General features: G+C 39.1%; 1 protein-coding gene across 2 annotated transcripts in view; it reads left to right on the forward strand.

The window, feature by feature from the left end:
• LOC149140254 (DUF21 domain-containing protein At1g55930, chloroplastic-like) overlaps nt 1–17,835 on the forward strand; it is a 401,995-nt gene that overhangs the window by 231,190 nt on the left and 152,970 nt on the right. For both annotated transcript variants that reach the window (XR_016264118.1, XM_089446847.1), the window contains exon 11: nt 8,696–8,761. Coding sequence is in view for 1 of the 2 variants with exons in the window: in XM_089446847.1 (XP_089302973.1) it covers nt 8,696–8,761 (66 nt within the window). In the remaining variant the exon portion in view is untranslated. The remainder of the gene's footprint in view (nt 1–8,695; nt 8,762–17,835) is intronic.

The raw sequence follows: 17,835 nt of genomic DNA on the forward strand, positions 1-17,835 counted from the left end.
TGTATGGTTCGACATTGTCGAACTAGTCTCAATGGAACCTATCGATCTCCTCGAGGGGAAGGATGAGAAGAGACCCGAGATCTCACCGTTCTATTGTATGGTGTTAGTGTTTGTAGCTTAGATAGGAATTTGCATGAGGGTATCTACTTATGGAAATTGTCATTAAAAATATCCTATGTTTTCTTCAAAAGTTCACTTTATTAATTAATTTATAAAGTGAATATTCTTTTATTAAAGTGATTTTTAATTAATAAGGTGACTAAAGCGAGTCACGTAATAATTTAATTAAAAGGGAGCCATTGATGTCATGGTTAGATTTCAACCGTTGAAGATTAGATTTTTGGCTCATGTCAAAGTTATAAAACAAAGAAAGGGCAAAAGACACAGACACACTTAACAATCATTTCACAAGTTACGTGAGTGGAGGAGAGAATCAACGATTTGATTTTCAGTCATTGGTGAGAATTTCAACAATATTTCAGCAAGGAGAAGGCAACCAATCTTCAACAGGACAGGCAATTGATTAGCAGCAAGGATAGTAGCAGCCAAACAACAAAGCGGCTTGTACCGCGATTTGTACAAATTCCATACTATTGTATGGATATGAGGGCAAGCTACCTTGATTTTTGCGCAAACTGTAATTTTCAGGTTTGTTGTTCACTTGATTATCTCTTAGAGCCATTTTTCCCTATGAGGGAGCTCATGTAAGATATTAAGATAATGCTGAATGATGAATTGATCTAGAAGGGTAGAAATATTTGTGTATTGTGTGTGATGTTTGTGAAAATTCCTAAATCTAACACATCAGAAACCCCTACTGCAATTACTGTTTTACAATCTCCTACTTGTTCTTTACATTAACAAGTTATTTAATTGCATAAACATCGAAGTAAACACTATTGCAGCCTTCACAAATATACAAATCACGCACTGAAATAAACTGAGACAATAACACAAGGGACACCATTATTTTTGGACAATTGTCCTCGAAAAACCCAATTAGGAAAAACCGGTGCAGCATATAGAGGGTTTGTATTATTAAGCAGATTTCATGAATACAACTAGGGTGCCAGAAATGGCTCACCCAACAGGGAATATCCTTGACAGTAGTACCTCTATTCGGAGACTGATATTCTGGAAAATCAACAAACAAATGATCAAACCCTACAATGACTCCGCCTGTTCCCTATGTTGGACAGCGAAAGCTACTCCAAGCACTGCTCTGGAACTACGTCACTCCTTCAGGAGTTGCGTCACGCTCTCCCGGCTCAGAATCCACTGATCTGCTCCCAGTTAGCCCCACAGAATCTCCCCAGTGCTGCCTCTGAGGCCCAGCTTCAGCCTCTGCGGCTTGTGCGTCTCACTGTGTCAGCCCGCCCCGTCCTCTGCGTCAGCCCTTATAGGGCCTGTGTTGTCTCTCCCGGCACTGCGCTGCCTCTCTGCTATGTATTCTTCAGCCTCGATGAAAATCCCTTGCTGAATTGCACCTCGCTGCAACTCTAATCACTAACTCGTTTTCCTCAGCAAACCCTACCCCAGAAAATCGAATTCTCTGATCTCTCTTGGTGTATCTCCAACTGACCCTCAAGCCTCCTCTTATACTTTTCCTGTTGACGAATCAACGATCGAGATTAAGTCCCTAATCAATGGCTAAGATTAGAACTAGCTTGATCCTCGTCACTTAGAACTTTCTCACCCATATTTTATTAATACACATTAATATTTTTATTTTCCTAAGTTTAGACTTAGGAACCCATTAAAAATATTAATTATTTTAATAACTCCTCATCTGGGTGGAATTTCTCCAAACGATTTCTGGGTCTTGGAGATCTCATGTGCCTTAGCCTCTCCACCAAATTTCATGGCTAGAGCACATCCGATGCTACCCAAAATCAACACTCCCTCTTAGCGAGGAATGTGCTCTAGCAATGCTTCACCATAGAAGCATCACACTGATCCTCCGCATCGGTCCTCTGTGTTGATGCTTGGCCTGTTGCCCCACATCCACTACACTGTTGCTTCCTGTACTGCTGCCCATGACACTGCCACTGCCACTGCTACATTTGTATTGCAACTCCCTCTCAAAATGCTGCCTCATGCTACCCATAGCACTGCCACTGCTAATTGCTGCACTGCAACTCAGTTACCGAGAAGTAAGTAACTGACTTCACCCAAACACTGACATCGTAGTCATTCTGGAAGCCGCGTGATGCTGAAGCTACCTCTGCTGCTATCTTGTGCTCTCTCAGCTGCCACTGCGCTGCTGCAATTTCTTCTGTGCCTCTCGCACTGCTGCAACCTAAGCTGCGTTGCTACAAACTTTTGCACTGTAGCACTGCCTTGCCGCTCCATCACACCTTGCTCCACCTGACACCTGTCATCATGCTATTGTCCTTAAGGGCTCCCGTCGTTGTATGTGATCCAAGAGTTTGGGCACCTCAAAGGTCCTTCCCCCTTATGTAGTCCTCTCGAGTACAGTTCCATGTCTCCCCACCTCTTCTCTAGAGGCGCATGAGCACTCATGGCACAATCATCATCAGTCTTGACATCCTTCTCCGCCTTTGCTCGGGCAGCCTTTGAGTCAGAAGCTTCTCCCTTGCCCTTCTTCCTGCGGCACTGAGAGGCATAATGCCCCAGCTCCCCACAGTTGAAGCACTTGACCTTGGTGATGTCTTTCTTCTTCCTCTTTTGTAGCCCCTGCTGTCCCGCTGATGAGAGAGCGACATCCTCCTCCTCCTCCTTCTTGATTCAAACTCCCTTACCACTACTCGCCGCCTTGGTCAATCTCCTGAGCTCTTCCTGTTGAAGAGCTGCCCACATCTCCTCCCAACTAGGGAGAGTTTCTCTGCCTAAAATGCTTTGGACAAGTGTCTCCCACTCCGCAGATACTGCATTCAGGGCAGTTCTGACTAAGAACTCTAGATGTGGAGTAGACCCCACAGAAGTACGCTGGCCGCGAATCCCCTGCAATCTGAGAAGGAAGGGATCTATCTCCTCTCTTTTCTGCATCTGATATGGCCTCAACTGATTCTACAATAACATCTTCCGCTGCACGGAAGATCCCTGGTATAAGATCGTCAGGGTGTCCCACGTGTCCTTTGCTGTTGTCTTCTCAGCAATGTGTGGTATGACATGATCCTTGACCCCGTCTAGGATCATGCATTTCGCCTTCACCTGGGCCTCCTCATACTTCTCAGCTGCATTAGCGTCAACTGGGACAGCTACTACTTTCAAGGCATAGTCCTTGATGCGATGTTTATCCAGGATTGCCAAGATCCTGGCCTTCCAGATGACAAAATTGGAAGCCCCGTCCAATCTATCCTGATCCCTCAATCTGTTCACGGCCATCTCTGCTCCTCTTCTCTAAACTCCCTCTGAGTCTTGATTTCCCTCTCGGGAATCTTCCGGCCAATTGTCGAAGCACTCCTCTCCAATCCTCCTTTGTCGCTGCAACCCAGATCTAGATTTCTTGGCTAGAAACCTGTCGAGGTAGTTGTTCCCTCTACCTTGGTTCAGTCTCCTAAGGCACAGTTCTACACCGACAGAAACAATGTCCCACCAGCTCCACAAATCAAAATCAGCATAGCTCCCTTAGCCCCAAAAACTCGAAGAATCTGAGCCCTTCAGGGTCTGCGCAATCTCTGCGTGGGCTGAATCTGCTCCTCCCAGCCAATTGCGTCAATCCTTCCTGGCTCAGAAAGATGATGTGGCTCTGTGTGACACTGATTTTTCCTCTGCCTCTGCGCTGGCCTTGATGGTTGATGTAGTTACTGTGTGGGCTCCTCCAAGCTACTGCGTCTCCCTCTCTCCTGGCTCAGAACGCTGACGTAGGCACTGCGTGAGCCTCTGCGTCACCTCTTCTACATTGCGTCACTCCTTCTGCCTCTTTGGCTCTGGAACAACGCCGTCTCTCGGGACAACTACTTATCTGCTGCAAATTCTCAGATTTCTCGGCTGGTGTCTTAAGTCGCCTATGATCTGCAATCACTCGGATACCATGTGAAAATTCCTGAATCTAACATCAAATACCCCTTTTCCAATTACTAGTTTACAATCTCATACTTGTTCTTTACATTAACAAGTTATTTAATTGCATAAACATCAAAGTAAACACTATTGCAGTGTTCATAAATATACAGATCATGCACTGAAATAAATTGAGACAATAACACAAGGGACACCGTTATTTTTGGAATTGTCCCTGGAAAAACCCAATTTGGGAAAACCGGTGCAGCATATAGAGGGTTTGTGTTATTAAGTAAATTTCGTGAATACAACTACGGTGCCAGAAATAGCTCGCCCAACAAAGAATATCCTCGGCAGTAGTACCTCTATCCAGAGACGGATATTCTGACAAATCAACAAACGGATGATCAAACCCCATAGAGAAGAGAATTTTGGGTTTTTCCCATAGGATAGGGTTTTTGCCCTGGCTGAGAGGCTACATACTGTGTTCTTGTTGATTTGATCTTCATGCATTTATGTTTTGGTAGTTTCTTGATGATAAGAAGATAAAAGAAGACATAAAAGAAAATAATAAAAACACATGTACATCACAAGTAATGATGAAGATAAGAAAATCTTTTTTCCTTTCTGATTTTCTAACATCTACTAGGGTAGAAATCCTAGTGTTACAATAGGAGCCCGAATCTTCATCAACATACCCAAGAGGAAGATTGTTGATGTTTTGGGTAGCTATGGGAGGTATTTTCCAACTACACAAGTTAAAAGAAAAAAAAAATTAAATTTTAAATTAGAAAAAAGAAAATTAAATGAAAGAAAATTAAATTTAATTTGCAAAGAGACATGCCTCTTGGGCACCCTAAAATCACTATAAAAGGACTCTTGAACTTCTCATTTTCACACTCACTCTTCACAAACATTTTTCTCTCTTTGTCACACGTGAGAAGCAATTTGAGGAAGATGCCGATGCTTCTAAGTAGTCAAATTTATGAGATAGTCAAAGTTTGACTAGTTGAATTTTCTGTGTGTAATTGCTTAATGATTTCCTGGGTTGTGCTAAAGTAATATCATAAATAATTGGAAGTAATTACCAGTTGCAGAAAATTGTGCTTGTCTAATTAGCACTAGAAAATCAACATGGTATTAGAGCTTTGGTTGAGAAAGGCCTCAACGGAGTGTTAAATTTTTGGGGTTGTTACAATCTTTATGTACAACATATTTACTTTTACTCCTACCTAAATTTATGCAAAGAATTGCATAAATTATGGTGGGCAGTAATTCCTGGTAAATATGTTTAATTACCGAAATATAAAGAATGTATTGCATATTTACTTTTTACTTTTACCTAAATTTATGCAAAGAATCATATAAATTATGGAGGAACAATTTAACAAAATCAAACACTATGTGGGTGGATTATAGCCTAATTCCAATGGAGTAAAATACAAATTTTAATATGAGGAGAGATTTAACCTCATAGCACCAATGAGTAAATGGTTGGAGAATATGTGTGGGGTGAATAACGACATAGATCCACTAGTGTTCATAAGAAATTAACCTAGGAGATTTAAAGGGCATCTCAGAGGATTCTCCTAGGATCGAGTATAAACTTAGCAAGAATTATTTGTGTTTGAGAGTAAGAAATTGTACAAACATCTAGAACTGTGCCAAATGACCGAAAGAGTTTCTAGTTTAGAAGGGAACAGTGAGTCTCTAATACCTTTCTACAGAAAAGCAGGTTGCTAACATTCTCACAAAGCCTCTGTCCTAGATGAAGTTTGTATACTTTAGGGACAAGCTTGGAGTCATTTAGAATCCCTCCCTTGCTAAGAGGGAGTGTCGATGTTGTAGCATTAGGGTAGACATTCTCCCTAAGTCAAGGGTATTGAGTGGGTGCCATGTAATGTTGCTAGGGAGAATCGCCAAGATAGCATCAAGGCCTAGAGTGCTCCCCTGATCAGAAGGTTCTGACCATATTGCTAAGGGTTACTTGGCTAGTGGGTAGAGTGAGTGCCTCAAAGCATCGAACGAGTATTTTTACCATTCATGTACCATGTGACGACATGGGGGAATGGTAAATGGGCCTAGAGTTTCACCACTGGTCAAGGAAAATTGACTTGTTTCCAAGTGACGACTTGGTTAGTTGGTGAGCTGGGACTAGTTTTGATTTTACCTCGGTTAGGGGATACCTGATCATATCGCTAAAGGGTATTTGTCCAGTGGGTGACTGGATCCTTTGCATGATGCTGATGCAAGATGCTTTCCACGTGGTTCTGGAAATGGAACATGAAGTTGATGGATACATTAACATAGCAAACTCATTCAATCTTTTCTTGGGATGGAGAAAATTTTCAGCTAAGTGGACATCTTGAGGAAATCAATGTGAATACCTCCCTAGCTAAGGAGTGTTGATCTTTTGGGTAGCTGTGGGAGGTATTCCCCAGCTACACAAGTTAAAAGAAAGAAAAATTAAATTTTAAATTAGAAGAAAGAAAATTAAATTAAATTTGAAAAGAGATGTGCCTCTTGGGCACTCTGAAATCACTATAAAAAGACACTTGAACTTCTCATTTTCACACACTCATCTCACACATTTCTCTCTCTCTTACACGTGAGAAGCAATCTGAGGACGAGGCCGAAGTTTCTAAGTAGTCAAATTTCTGAGGCAGCCAATGTTTGACCAGTTGATTTTCTTGTGTGTGCTTAATGATTTCTTGGGGTGTGTTAAAGTAATATCATAAATCATTGGAAGTAATTACCAGATGCAGAAAATTGTGCTTGTCTAATTAGCACTTCAAAATCAACAAAGATATTCTTTAGGGCTTACATACATGGCACAAAGCCTAGCATCGTAGAACAGCAATCTCTCTAAGAAGATTGAAGATGTCTCTCTCTCCCCTTCTCCTTGTATTAGAGCAGATTTGAGCATTGATGGGGTATTGTCAATTCATTCTAACTGTTGTAGCAAGCTTTTCTTGGTTGTTGGCCATTGACTTGTAGCGTCCATTGAAGTTCATCAACTTTTATTTGAAATAAGGATTAAACCAAATTTTATTTAGTGTACCAAGTAGGAACTGCTGTCAACTTATCTACAAAATGACCTACATAAAATATTGGAAGGAGTCTATTTCAAGTTGCAGATTCATTTTAAGGGAACATGACCTTCCATAGATAGAATTAATATGATTAGATACATTATATAGATATGCAATTTAGGTCTCTCATATGGTTCAACTTTTGATTGAATCAATATTCTCGCGACATGAGTTTTTGTTTTTTTTCAGGAGATTTGCCCCCAAACCCCCTAGCAGTGGGGGTACTGCCTGTCCTGTAACTGCCCCAGACAGGGTGGGCTGCTGCTCCCACTGTGACCCTGTTGCTGCCCCCAGCGAATACGATTCACATACAAGTCTAGTCATGCAATGAATGTAACACATACCGGACATATGAGGCTCCCTTGTTTGTGGGACAAGGAATACCATCACCATTAAATTTCTTCGGTTTAAAGTAATTCAGTCAATCCCAGATTTGAAAGTACGTACATTAGTTATTGAATGCACATCAAGATCAGGTTTTGGCATACAAGTTCTTGTCCTAAAATACAAATCGTGTCACCAAGGCTGAAAATTGGCAAACGGAAGATTGAGCTATTGACACTACTTAAACTTCTGCAATAAATGCTTCTAAAGAAACTGAACAGTTTCTCCATGCAGAGTATTGGGCAGTATAAAACACTCTCTCAAACAACCATCAAGCAGCTCTGAAATGCAAATGCTGATGTTAATTTTAAGCGCTTCAATTTAAATACATGGTAAGGGGTGAGAGAGGTTATAAATGACATGTTCCCTACCCATTTAGTGCCGGTATAGATCAAACTGCCTCTTGCTTGCCTGACAAGGGAAATTCTTGTGGAACCAAATCAGTTCCTCTCTTGGTGATGCAACCTATATTGATGTGATATATATTAGAATCTAATTTAATATTAACTGGCATGGACCTATTGCTTCATGATTGATCCTTTTGGTGGTCCTTGGTTAAAAGAGTTCAATAGATTGTAAAAGTAGTGTGGAAATGCCCTTGTGTTTTCTTTGTTTTTGCGTTTGAAGTTTATGCACTGAATTTTAATCCCTAAATATTGGTCTGACTCTTCTTATATGGTTGCAGTATGAATTCTTTGTTAATGGAAATTTCCCTACGGTTGTTTAAAATCTGGATTGAAATTGGGGTGCTTGCTTTTTTCTTTTATGGAATTAGGTCATGCATGTTCTCTATAATTTATCTTTTGATAAAAGTTTTGCAGTTAGATAAATGTTGCAGTTTGAATTATATATAATATACTGTAAATCTAGTTTCTTGTTGCACTGAGTTAGAGGTATATTTAGTTTGCCTTTACGCTCTTCACCAATAGAGAGGAACTTTCCTTGATATATGTTAATAATTATCATCACTATTCCAGTTTTTCCCTTGGAACGATATCTGAGTTACACTACATGGTTATTGTTACGCTGAACTAGAGCTATGTTGATGCTATGAACACACCCATTCACTAATAGATTTATTCTTCCTCGATACTGATTTGATTGAGTATTGTTGGTATTTTAACTATAATCAACTAGATTTGAGGTATTTTAAATTATATTTACATTCTGTCTGCGTTTTGTTTCTGTTGTGTGGATCTTTTTGAAGTCAATGTTAAGGTGCTCATCTTATACTAACAATCAACTGTTTTCAGATTGTGACATTGGAAGATGTTGTTGAAGAAATTGTTGGTGAAATCTTTGATGAAAGCGATTCAAAGGTTTGAGATTATGATTGTTATTATTTCATTGTGAATGATTCTGATCAAAGATTTGAGTATTTGATTCAATTCAGGCCCATCTCATCATGTGTATTGTTTTGTATTCCTAAATCATCTTTTTGTTATTCGTTATGTTCTAATTATGAATAACATATAATTCTAAATCAGATAAAAATTTAGCTATGTTTTCTGAATATCTTCAACATATACTTCTCAAGCTTTTTTTTCCAAGGAAAAAAAAATTGTATTACTTTTTATAGCAAAAAAGTTACAATTACGCAGATGCTGATGGTTATTTTCCAAGGAAGAAAACTTTGTATTACATTTTATAGCAAAAATGGTACAATTCCGCAGATGCCAATGGCATTAACATGGTGTAAAGCAATCAAATGGCTGTATATATTGTTAAAAAGGGTAACTAAGTTCTGTCTTCATAATCATCATTGTATTTGTATCATTATGTAATATGTATTTTATGTAAAAAAGGAGAAAAAGAAGAAAAATAATAATAATTATTATTATTTCATTAGTGAAGCATGTTCTTCATGCTTCTAGGATTTATTGAGTGAAAGTCCTATTTGGACCTCTTGTAAAGAAAAAGGAAAAATATTTTTTAAAATGTAATTTTTGGGTCAGCTCACTCCAAGAAGCCAAGTCGGCCCTCCAAGACAAGGTTACTTGGGCGCGGGAGCGAAAACGTGGAGTGGGAGCGGGAGTGACATTTTCAGAAGCTCCTGGTTTGGGAGCGATTCGAGGAGTGATTTTTTATATAATATATATTTTTTCAATGTTCCACCAAGACTCCGGGACGGGGAGATGCGGGTGCGGAGAGACGCACAAGGGGGACGTGTGGGAGTACCCTAAAATTTTGGGTAATTTAGGGGGGACAAGGGGACGTCGAGGTATATGATTTTTTTTTCTTTATATATATATATTTCAAATTCATATTCAATAATGAAAGCATAAATACAATGATACATACATAATTGAATTAAATAATGAAATACATTGCTCCATACTCATCATCCTTACTAATACATACATGATTCATCCATAGACCACGAGATTCAATAACGAAATACTCTGATCCATTTTCATCATTCATTATTTACCATTCTAGAATCTAGATTGAATTAAAAATTAAATTCATCATTCATCATTCTAGATTCTAAATTGATTTAAAATTAAAATTAAAATTCATCATTCTAGAATCTAAGTAGTACTAAGAAAAATAGACTAGATACTGAAATCTGAAGACTAGAATAGTTAATTGATATAACTAAAACTCAAAAACAGTGGAGTGATGAGTCTAAAAGTCACTCTAATGTTCACAGAGTGCTTGGTGCTCTTGATTAAATACTAATTCCATACCCTTGTACATGACAATGCAATGGAAACATTGCAATCCATTGAATTCTGAATTCCTGAAAAACTATTAAGTCTGTTGGATTTTGAGTGAGATCTAAACTTCTACTTTCTCCATATGAAATCCAATTTGGTCGGAACCGCTTTCAAACATCTTGAGTCATTTGATGGTAATGTTAAAAATTTAAGTAAAAGGATGAAAATGAAAGATAAAGGAGAATGTCACTTTTACTTTAAGAATTTAACATTACCATGAATTCCATGGCATTAATATGCCAATATGGTCAAATACTAGGTTTCCCTTGTCATAAATCATTGTTTACAAGCAAATTTAATGGGGGATGCATTAGTATGGCAATATGGTCAAATACTATGTTTCCCTTGTCAGAAATCATTGTTTACAAGCAAATTTTGGTGAGTCGCGTCCCCCACAATGGGGAAACGTCCCCCCTGCGTGTCCCCACGTCTCCCAAAAGGGGGATGTGGGGAAACGTTTCCCCATACGTCCCCCCATCCTGGGTGCGTGTTGAGAAATCTAGGGCATGAATAATTAAAAGATTTCTCTGCTTGATAATTGCTTGTGATATGCTTTTACTTCTTAGCTTATAGTCTTTTCTTCGTTATGTTATTATTGTGTTCTTTTCATCAAGATAATTACCAATATGAACAATAAAAGACAAGTGACACAGTATGTAGGCTTGTCAGCGAGAGCCAAAACCTCTCATCTCTTGAGAGAAAAACCTGATCAAAATTCTTCTTTAGATCTTCAATTGATGAGTACCAAGACCATGACAAAGGCCCTTGACTCTAGTATCCTCTCAAGAACCTTGTCACTAACCTTGATGCTTTGCCTCTTCCCTTTCTCGGCTTTCTTCTTGATCTCGAACTGCTATCTTCGACTTCTTCTAGAGAAAATTGGTCTCTATACTTCTCACTGCTTCTTCTTGACTTCTAGAGAAACTTGGTCTCTATGATCTCACTAGATTCCTCTAGAGAATCTCGGTCTCTAGATCTCTATCTCGGTTACCCAGAACAAGTATCCCAAAAGAATCCTTCCTTCGCTGCCCTAGAAGAAACCTTCTTCGTTGCCCCAAAAGAAACCTTCTTCGCTGCCCCAGAAGAATCTCGGTCTCTAGATCTCTATCTTAGTTACCTAGAACAAGTATCCCAGGAGAATCCTTCCTTCACTGCCCCAAAAGAAACCTTCTTCGCTGCCCCAGAAGAAACTCTTCTTCGTTGATCCCAAAAGAAACCTTCTTCGCTATGCCCAGAAGAATCCTCCTTCACTTGCCCAGAAGAAACTCCCTTCGCTTGCCCAGAAGAAACTCCCTTCGCTTGGCTAGAAGAAACTCTCCTTATCACTTCTTCACATTTCTCTTTGTAGCCCTTCTTCTTTGCACTTCTTCATTGAATGTATGCTGAGCTGCTTGCCTCTAAGTGAGGTCAAGTGTGGCTATATACACACTTCTTCTCATGTCCTTTAGGCCAACATGATCTCAAGAGTTAGGCCGACTTCTTCTAGCATGTTCTTCCATCGTTGTAGGCCGACTTGAAGAGGATAAGTGACAAGGTCTTGGAGGATACTTTACATAGACAAGTTTGACTCTATACAAAGTGTAACATGACTTCATTACATGACAATGACTCTATCATTTTATGACTAGATGAAAAATAATTCCTAAAGACTCTCAATGGGAGTCTTGACTCAAAAATAAAATCTCTTGCTCATGAAACCCATGAAGCAAGCAATACAATAAATTTTATTTTTCTTTTTTACATTTCATTACATAAAATCATAATTACATGTCATTATGAAGACCGAACCTATTTACACTTTTCAACAATGCGTGGGGTGCGAGGGGTGCAAGGGGTGCGCGCACCCGACCTTGGGGGATGCGTCCCTGTGGAATACTGTATTTTTTATATTTTGATGCATATATGTTAACGAAAGCATGTAGAATGACGAATTAGATATAAAAAAGCATAAAAAACATAGATTGAACCATATAACAACAATCATCTAGATTCTAGAAGTTATAATCTTCATCAACCACGTCCACAAGTTAGTAACATACAACATATTGAGTCTCATGAGTCATGAATCTTAAAGTTTCAAGCTTTCAAAATTCAATATATAACATTTATCATAATTGATCACCAAAGTTGTACTTGTAAGCTAAGTGTAACCATTACAACAAATAATATCTAACATGAAATGAAACAACTTTCAACTTTCAGTGTTCACGAAGCATCATATTCATAAGTCATTACCAATGAGTTATAATTGCCAACATCAAACTTCAAACTTAAATTGTCATATATTGTTTACAAAAAATATCATAATAAATATGAAAGAGTCAACAGTTATTAAAACTAACTAGAAACTAGAAAAGACATGTAAATCTATTATCTACAACTTCCTCTTGTCACGAGAAATGTCTAATTTCTAAGCAGGTCGTGGTGGTCTTCTAGGAGTCTCCTCCCGCACAGTCGCACGACCAGAACTAGAAGGCACATGCCCTCCACGTGAGGATGTAGATGGAGGTGGCGGCAACAAAGGGACAATACTTGGAACTTGAGCATTGACACTGCTACTGGATGGTGGGGGTGGCATGGTTGTTGTTGCTTCATCATCATCTCTCATAAGTTCTGCTTCCAATTCTTCAAGATGTATAGTGCCATCCTCCAAATTATCGTCCTCTGGGTGGTTGTCCCAAATTTTATATGTTGGATCCTCATAAGCTTGATCACAATAGTGACTCAACAACCTCAAGTTTTAGTGCACATAAACCAAGATTTCTGCCCGGATTTCATTGAGTCTGTTTCTTCTCACATTATGAATGAAGCTGTAGGTGATCCAACACCTGTATGTAGAAGGAGTATTTACAACTTGTGAGAGAACCTTATTTGGCCAATTCTGGCAAAAGTCCCATGTCGCTATATGCTTCCCACCATGTGAGAGCATCAAAGCTATCTCTATCTTCCATTGCATACAAAGAACCAAACAAACCTGTGCAAGTGAAGTATCTGCCTAATTCAAGACGCAGATTAGCACAGTCCTCCTTGTCAGGTACCAACTTGTCTAATGCTTCCATTTATCCTTTAGATACCTCTGTATCTATATGGGGTTTGATCCTAACCCCACCCACAGGTGCAGGTTGGCTCAACCAAGATGGAGAGTAGTATTTTGGCATAAGGATATATGCCAAGGCATGTAGTGGAACATTACGTTTATTCCACCGTGTACACACACATTTGTGAATCAATGTATAGAAGTTGGGATCATCTTCCTGAACAATATCTTTTATCTGCCCCAACATGGTATCCATTTGCTCATACACCTACCCAATCACTGGTTTATCTGTATCTACAAAACGAATCATGCTATAAATGGGCTTGGTGAATTGTAATACTTGCCTCACACTTGCCCAAAATAGACCATCAAGAGCTGTCTCCTCCACTTGTTCAAAACCTTTCTTATCAGCTGCATTTGTAGCCCTGTCCTTTAATACATGCCAGTGTGGACTTGATACCATGCTAGCCAATGGCTCTCTTACCTTCAAAAGGCGCCTGAAGTTGAGGTAATAGCTAGCAAATCTAGTCTTCGCAATCTTCAACAACTCCAATCTCGAGTGATTGCAGAAAGCCCATGGGTATTGCTATGATTTGTAATAAATTTTATCATTTGTTTGCCTCTCTTGTACAAATTAACAATCCATTTGTATTGTTGGTTTTTTTTCTTAATAATATCATGCATCAAAAGGTTCACTGTGTGAACCAAACCAAGGTTACTTGGGAGCAGGAGCGATATTTTCAGAAGCTCACGGTTTGGGAGCAAATCGGGGAGCTAATATTTATATAATATATATATATATATATATTTTGATGGATATATGTCAACAAAAGCATGTAGAATGATGAATTAGATATAAAAAGAATAAAAACATAGATTGAAGCATATAACATCAATCATCTAGAAGTTATAATCTTCATCAACCACGTACCCAAGTTAGTAACATACAACATATTGAGTCTCATGATTCATCAATATTAAATTTTCAAGCTTTCAAAATTCAATATATAACATTTATCATCATTGATCACCAAAGTTGTACGTGTAAGCTAAGTGTAACCATTACATCAAAGAATGTCTAACATGAAATGAAATGTTATAAAATGAAATGAAATGAAACAACTTTCAACTTTCATGAAACATTATATTCATAATTCATTACCAATGAGTTATAATTGCCAACATCAAACTTCAAAATTAAATTGTCATATATTGTTTACAAAAAATATCATAATAAATATGAAAGAGTCAATAGTTATAAAAACTACTAGAAACTAGAAAAGACAAGTAAATCTATTATCTATTGCTAATGCTTGGGCCATTTGCCTCCACGAGAAATGTCTAATTTTTTAGTCTTGTTGGAAAATCAAGATTGTCATCATTAATATCACCATCTAAGCATTAACATAAGATAGAAAAAACATAGCATGTCAACTCAAGATTTTGTTTGAGTTATGGGTACATTTTTAGTAGGGTCATGATAGAGGAGTTCGACAACTAATGTCACTGACATCAAGGTACATAGAGGGATTGGTGCTCTTGATTAAATACGAGTTCCATACCCTAATACATGGCAAAATCCAATGGAAACATTGCAATCCCCCCAATCCTGAAAAAGTGATAAGCCTGCTGGATTTTGAATGAGATCTAAAATTCTACTTTCTCCATATGAAATCCAATGAGGTCGCAACCACTCTCAAACATCTTGAGTCATTTCATGGTTATGTTAAAAGTTTAAGTAAAATGATGAAAATGAAGGTCAAGGAGAATGCCACTTTTACTTATGAAGATTAAGGAGAATGTCACTTTTACTTATGAAGATTAAGGAGAATGTCACGTTTACTTTAAGAATTTCACATTACCATGAATCGCATATCAATACTAGGGCCATAGGCTTGATCATTAGGCTGCCCCACTCAAAATTATCTGTTTCTTTGAAAAAAAATTGCATTTGGAATGTTACTGCAATTTGTTTTTTAAAAAAAAGGATAGGGAGTGAAAATTTGAGCGTGCTCCTGGGTTGCTCCCAAAGGGAGTGTGATTCATAAGCGGGTGAGAGGGGCGGGGGGGGGGGGGGGGAGCTGCTGCCTCGCAACTTGTTTCTGAGTTGGGGAGGGGGGGGGAGCTGCTGCCCCGCAACCTGTTTCTGAGTGTTATCTCGTGATTTTTTTTGGGTTTTGGAGATCTCGTGTTCTTTAGTCTCCTAGACATCATAGAGACTAGAACACATGTTTGCTGCTCTACCAAATCCATCAAAATCTAACATTTACAACAACAGGCGGAGATCGATCTAACTTTTCGACCAATTAATGTATTTTTTACTACACGACAAGGAGATTTTGGGCCACAGTAGTGACAGTTGTACACAAAAATCGGCGATACACGAGTATGTAAACCACCACATAGGTATTTGGCCGAATCATTGCTCAATCGTGAGGAGTTGGTTGTTACCATTATTAACTCGATGCACAAAGAAACAATAATATTGACATTGACTCTAGTTTGAAGTGTGAATTGGAGGGGGGGGGCTTGTGTTGCTGTTCGCAGCGATTGACTATTCACATTAAATGTGAATGCGCACGAGAGGGGGTCCGTGCTGCTAATCGCAGCGATTCATGTGAACGAAGGAACCACGGGAGGGAGGCTAGGCTACAAAGAGGGGAATCAATCTCTTTGGGGTCCATGGGTGTAGGAGCGAATAGGAGGGAGCTGGAACTGTAGCTTGAGATTGCATGGTACACTAGGCAGGCCACTGTAGCTGAGGTCGAATAAGGGAAGTCATTATGTTGCACATAGGGGATGAATCATAACGCTAGATCAAGACTGCAAAAGCATACAAGGAGCCTGAGTCACTGCTTTTGAGGCTGTGTCATTGCACAGAAGTAGGCCCGAGCTACTGTAGTGGCTCTCATAAAGCACAAGGTGGCTGTAAATGTGGAGAGCATAGGTGACAAAGTTGTTATGGGTATATCATTTCCCAGATCGATGAACAACAACCATAGTTAGAGGCTTGTCTCATATCCGTGAGCATAAGAGAAGATATACGCATCTCGAGTCCATCATCTTGAAGAGCTAAGGGTGCTAGCGAGCAACAGTAGTCCACGATCGTTACTATATCAAAAAATTAATGCTCCCATTGGTTGATAAAGGTTGAGTACAGTCTGAGGAGGCCGTGTTGATCCTAGATCAAGCTGACAATTTCACTCCATTTACCAGATCGACAAGAAATTATCCAGGCATGTAACTCTGTTTGACTGTCAGTTCTGATACACAATGCTCTTATCTACCTATGTTATTCCTATTTTCTCTTGAAATTGAAATCTTTGCATGCAAAGAAAAAAGGAAGAGGAATCCACGAGACACTATAAACCATAAGAGATCATCAATCCGCCAATGAACCATATCGATTTCAGTTCACAGTAGGTGTTGTTATCATAGAGCAAGTTTGTAATTCTTGTTGTTGACCCAAGCCGAGTTTGTTTTTTAATTGATTGGTTTGTGTGCTGCGAGTGTATATATTGCTGTCTGAAAGGATGATGCAAAAGTTCTAACTCTAGAACAAAGTATATTGCTATGATTTATATGTTTTGCTGAACTTGGGGTTGTGTAGCTGCTGTTCAGTGACAAAGTAATTTGCTGGAAGTTGTATATTGCAGAGAGCTTTCATTTATACCATGCTGGTACACTGTTGTAAACCTCTATGTATTGCCTTGTCACACGCCATGTAAAGTTGGGTGTGACTTTTGTGAAGTCTGAGTGTTTGTTGGTATGTTGCTGCTGCCTATGATGCTAGTTGAGTGGACAGTTAGGTGCATGTTGAAAGTATATATGTTGTTGGTGTTAGTTGGTTGAGCTGGGGTTTGAATGAAACCACAACTCACTATTTTGGAGGTTTCAGTTAGAAATCTCATGTAGCTTCATCGACATTAGTTGTGAGCAGATCTGTGGATCAGAGTGGGGATCACCGAGATATCCAATTTGGGCATCATTTTCAGGTGTAGTTTCTGAGGCGAGGTTCAATATTGCAACAACTCTTTGGAGGCCATCTTAGATATTTTCCAGCTCAGCTATTGTAGTTGTATTGGCATGTGTTTTGTTCCTGTTAATATAATAAAGCTGAGTTTGCTGTTATTCTTCCTATGTATTTTGAGTTGCAGACTTTCTGGATTTTTCATGTTGTAAAAGCTAGTTGTTTGCCAATAATTTCATTGTGTAGGTTCTAGAATATCGTTGGATTTTAATAAATAAATTTATGGTTGAAATTTTGAAGTAAATTTCCGGAAGTTTTGGTCAAATTATTATTCGGGACATAACACACTTGCAATAGAAGCATACATCGAAACCATAGGGTGTGACATGATACCTATGCATTGACTATTGTGATCTCTTTGGCAAGTACTATCAACCATAGTTTTAAAAACCGTTCCGGTCCAACCGGTTACCGGCCTAACCGGCCGGTTGGGAGGCTCACCGGTCAGAACCGGTGAAAAAACCCGGTTTACAGCACCCTTTGCCCGGAAAATTGCCCTAACCGGTAAAAACCGGCTGGTTTAGGGCGGAACCGGCCGGTTTATTGCTAACCGGCCGGTTCCGTCCTAAACCGGCCGGTTTATGGACAGGCTGCCGATCAAGCAAA

This window comes from Pinus tabuliformis, chromosome X (assembly GCF_031772625.1).
Source record: "Pinus tabuliformis cultivar Carrire ecotype Pingquan chromosome X, CPIR1, whole genome shotgun sequence".
Lineage (NCBI taxonomy): Eukaryota > Viridiplantae > Streptophyta > Pinopsida > Pinales > Pinaceae > Pinus > Pinus tabuliformis.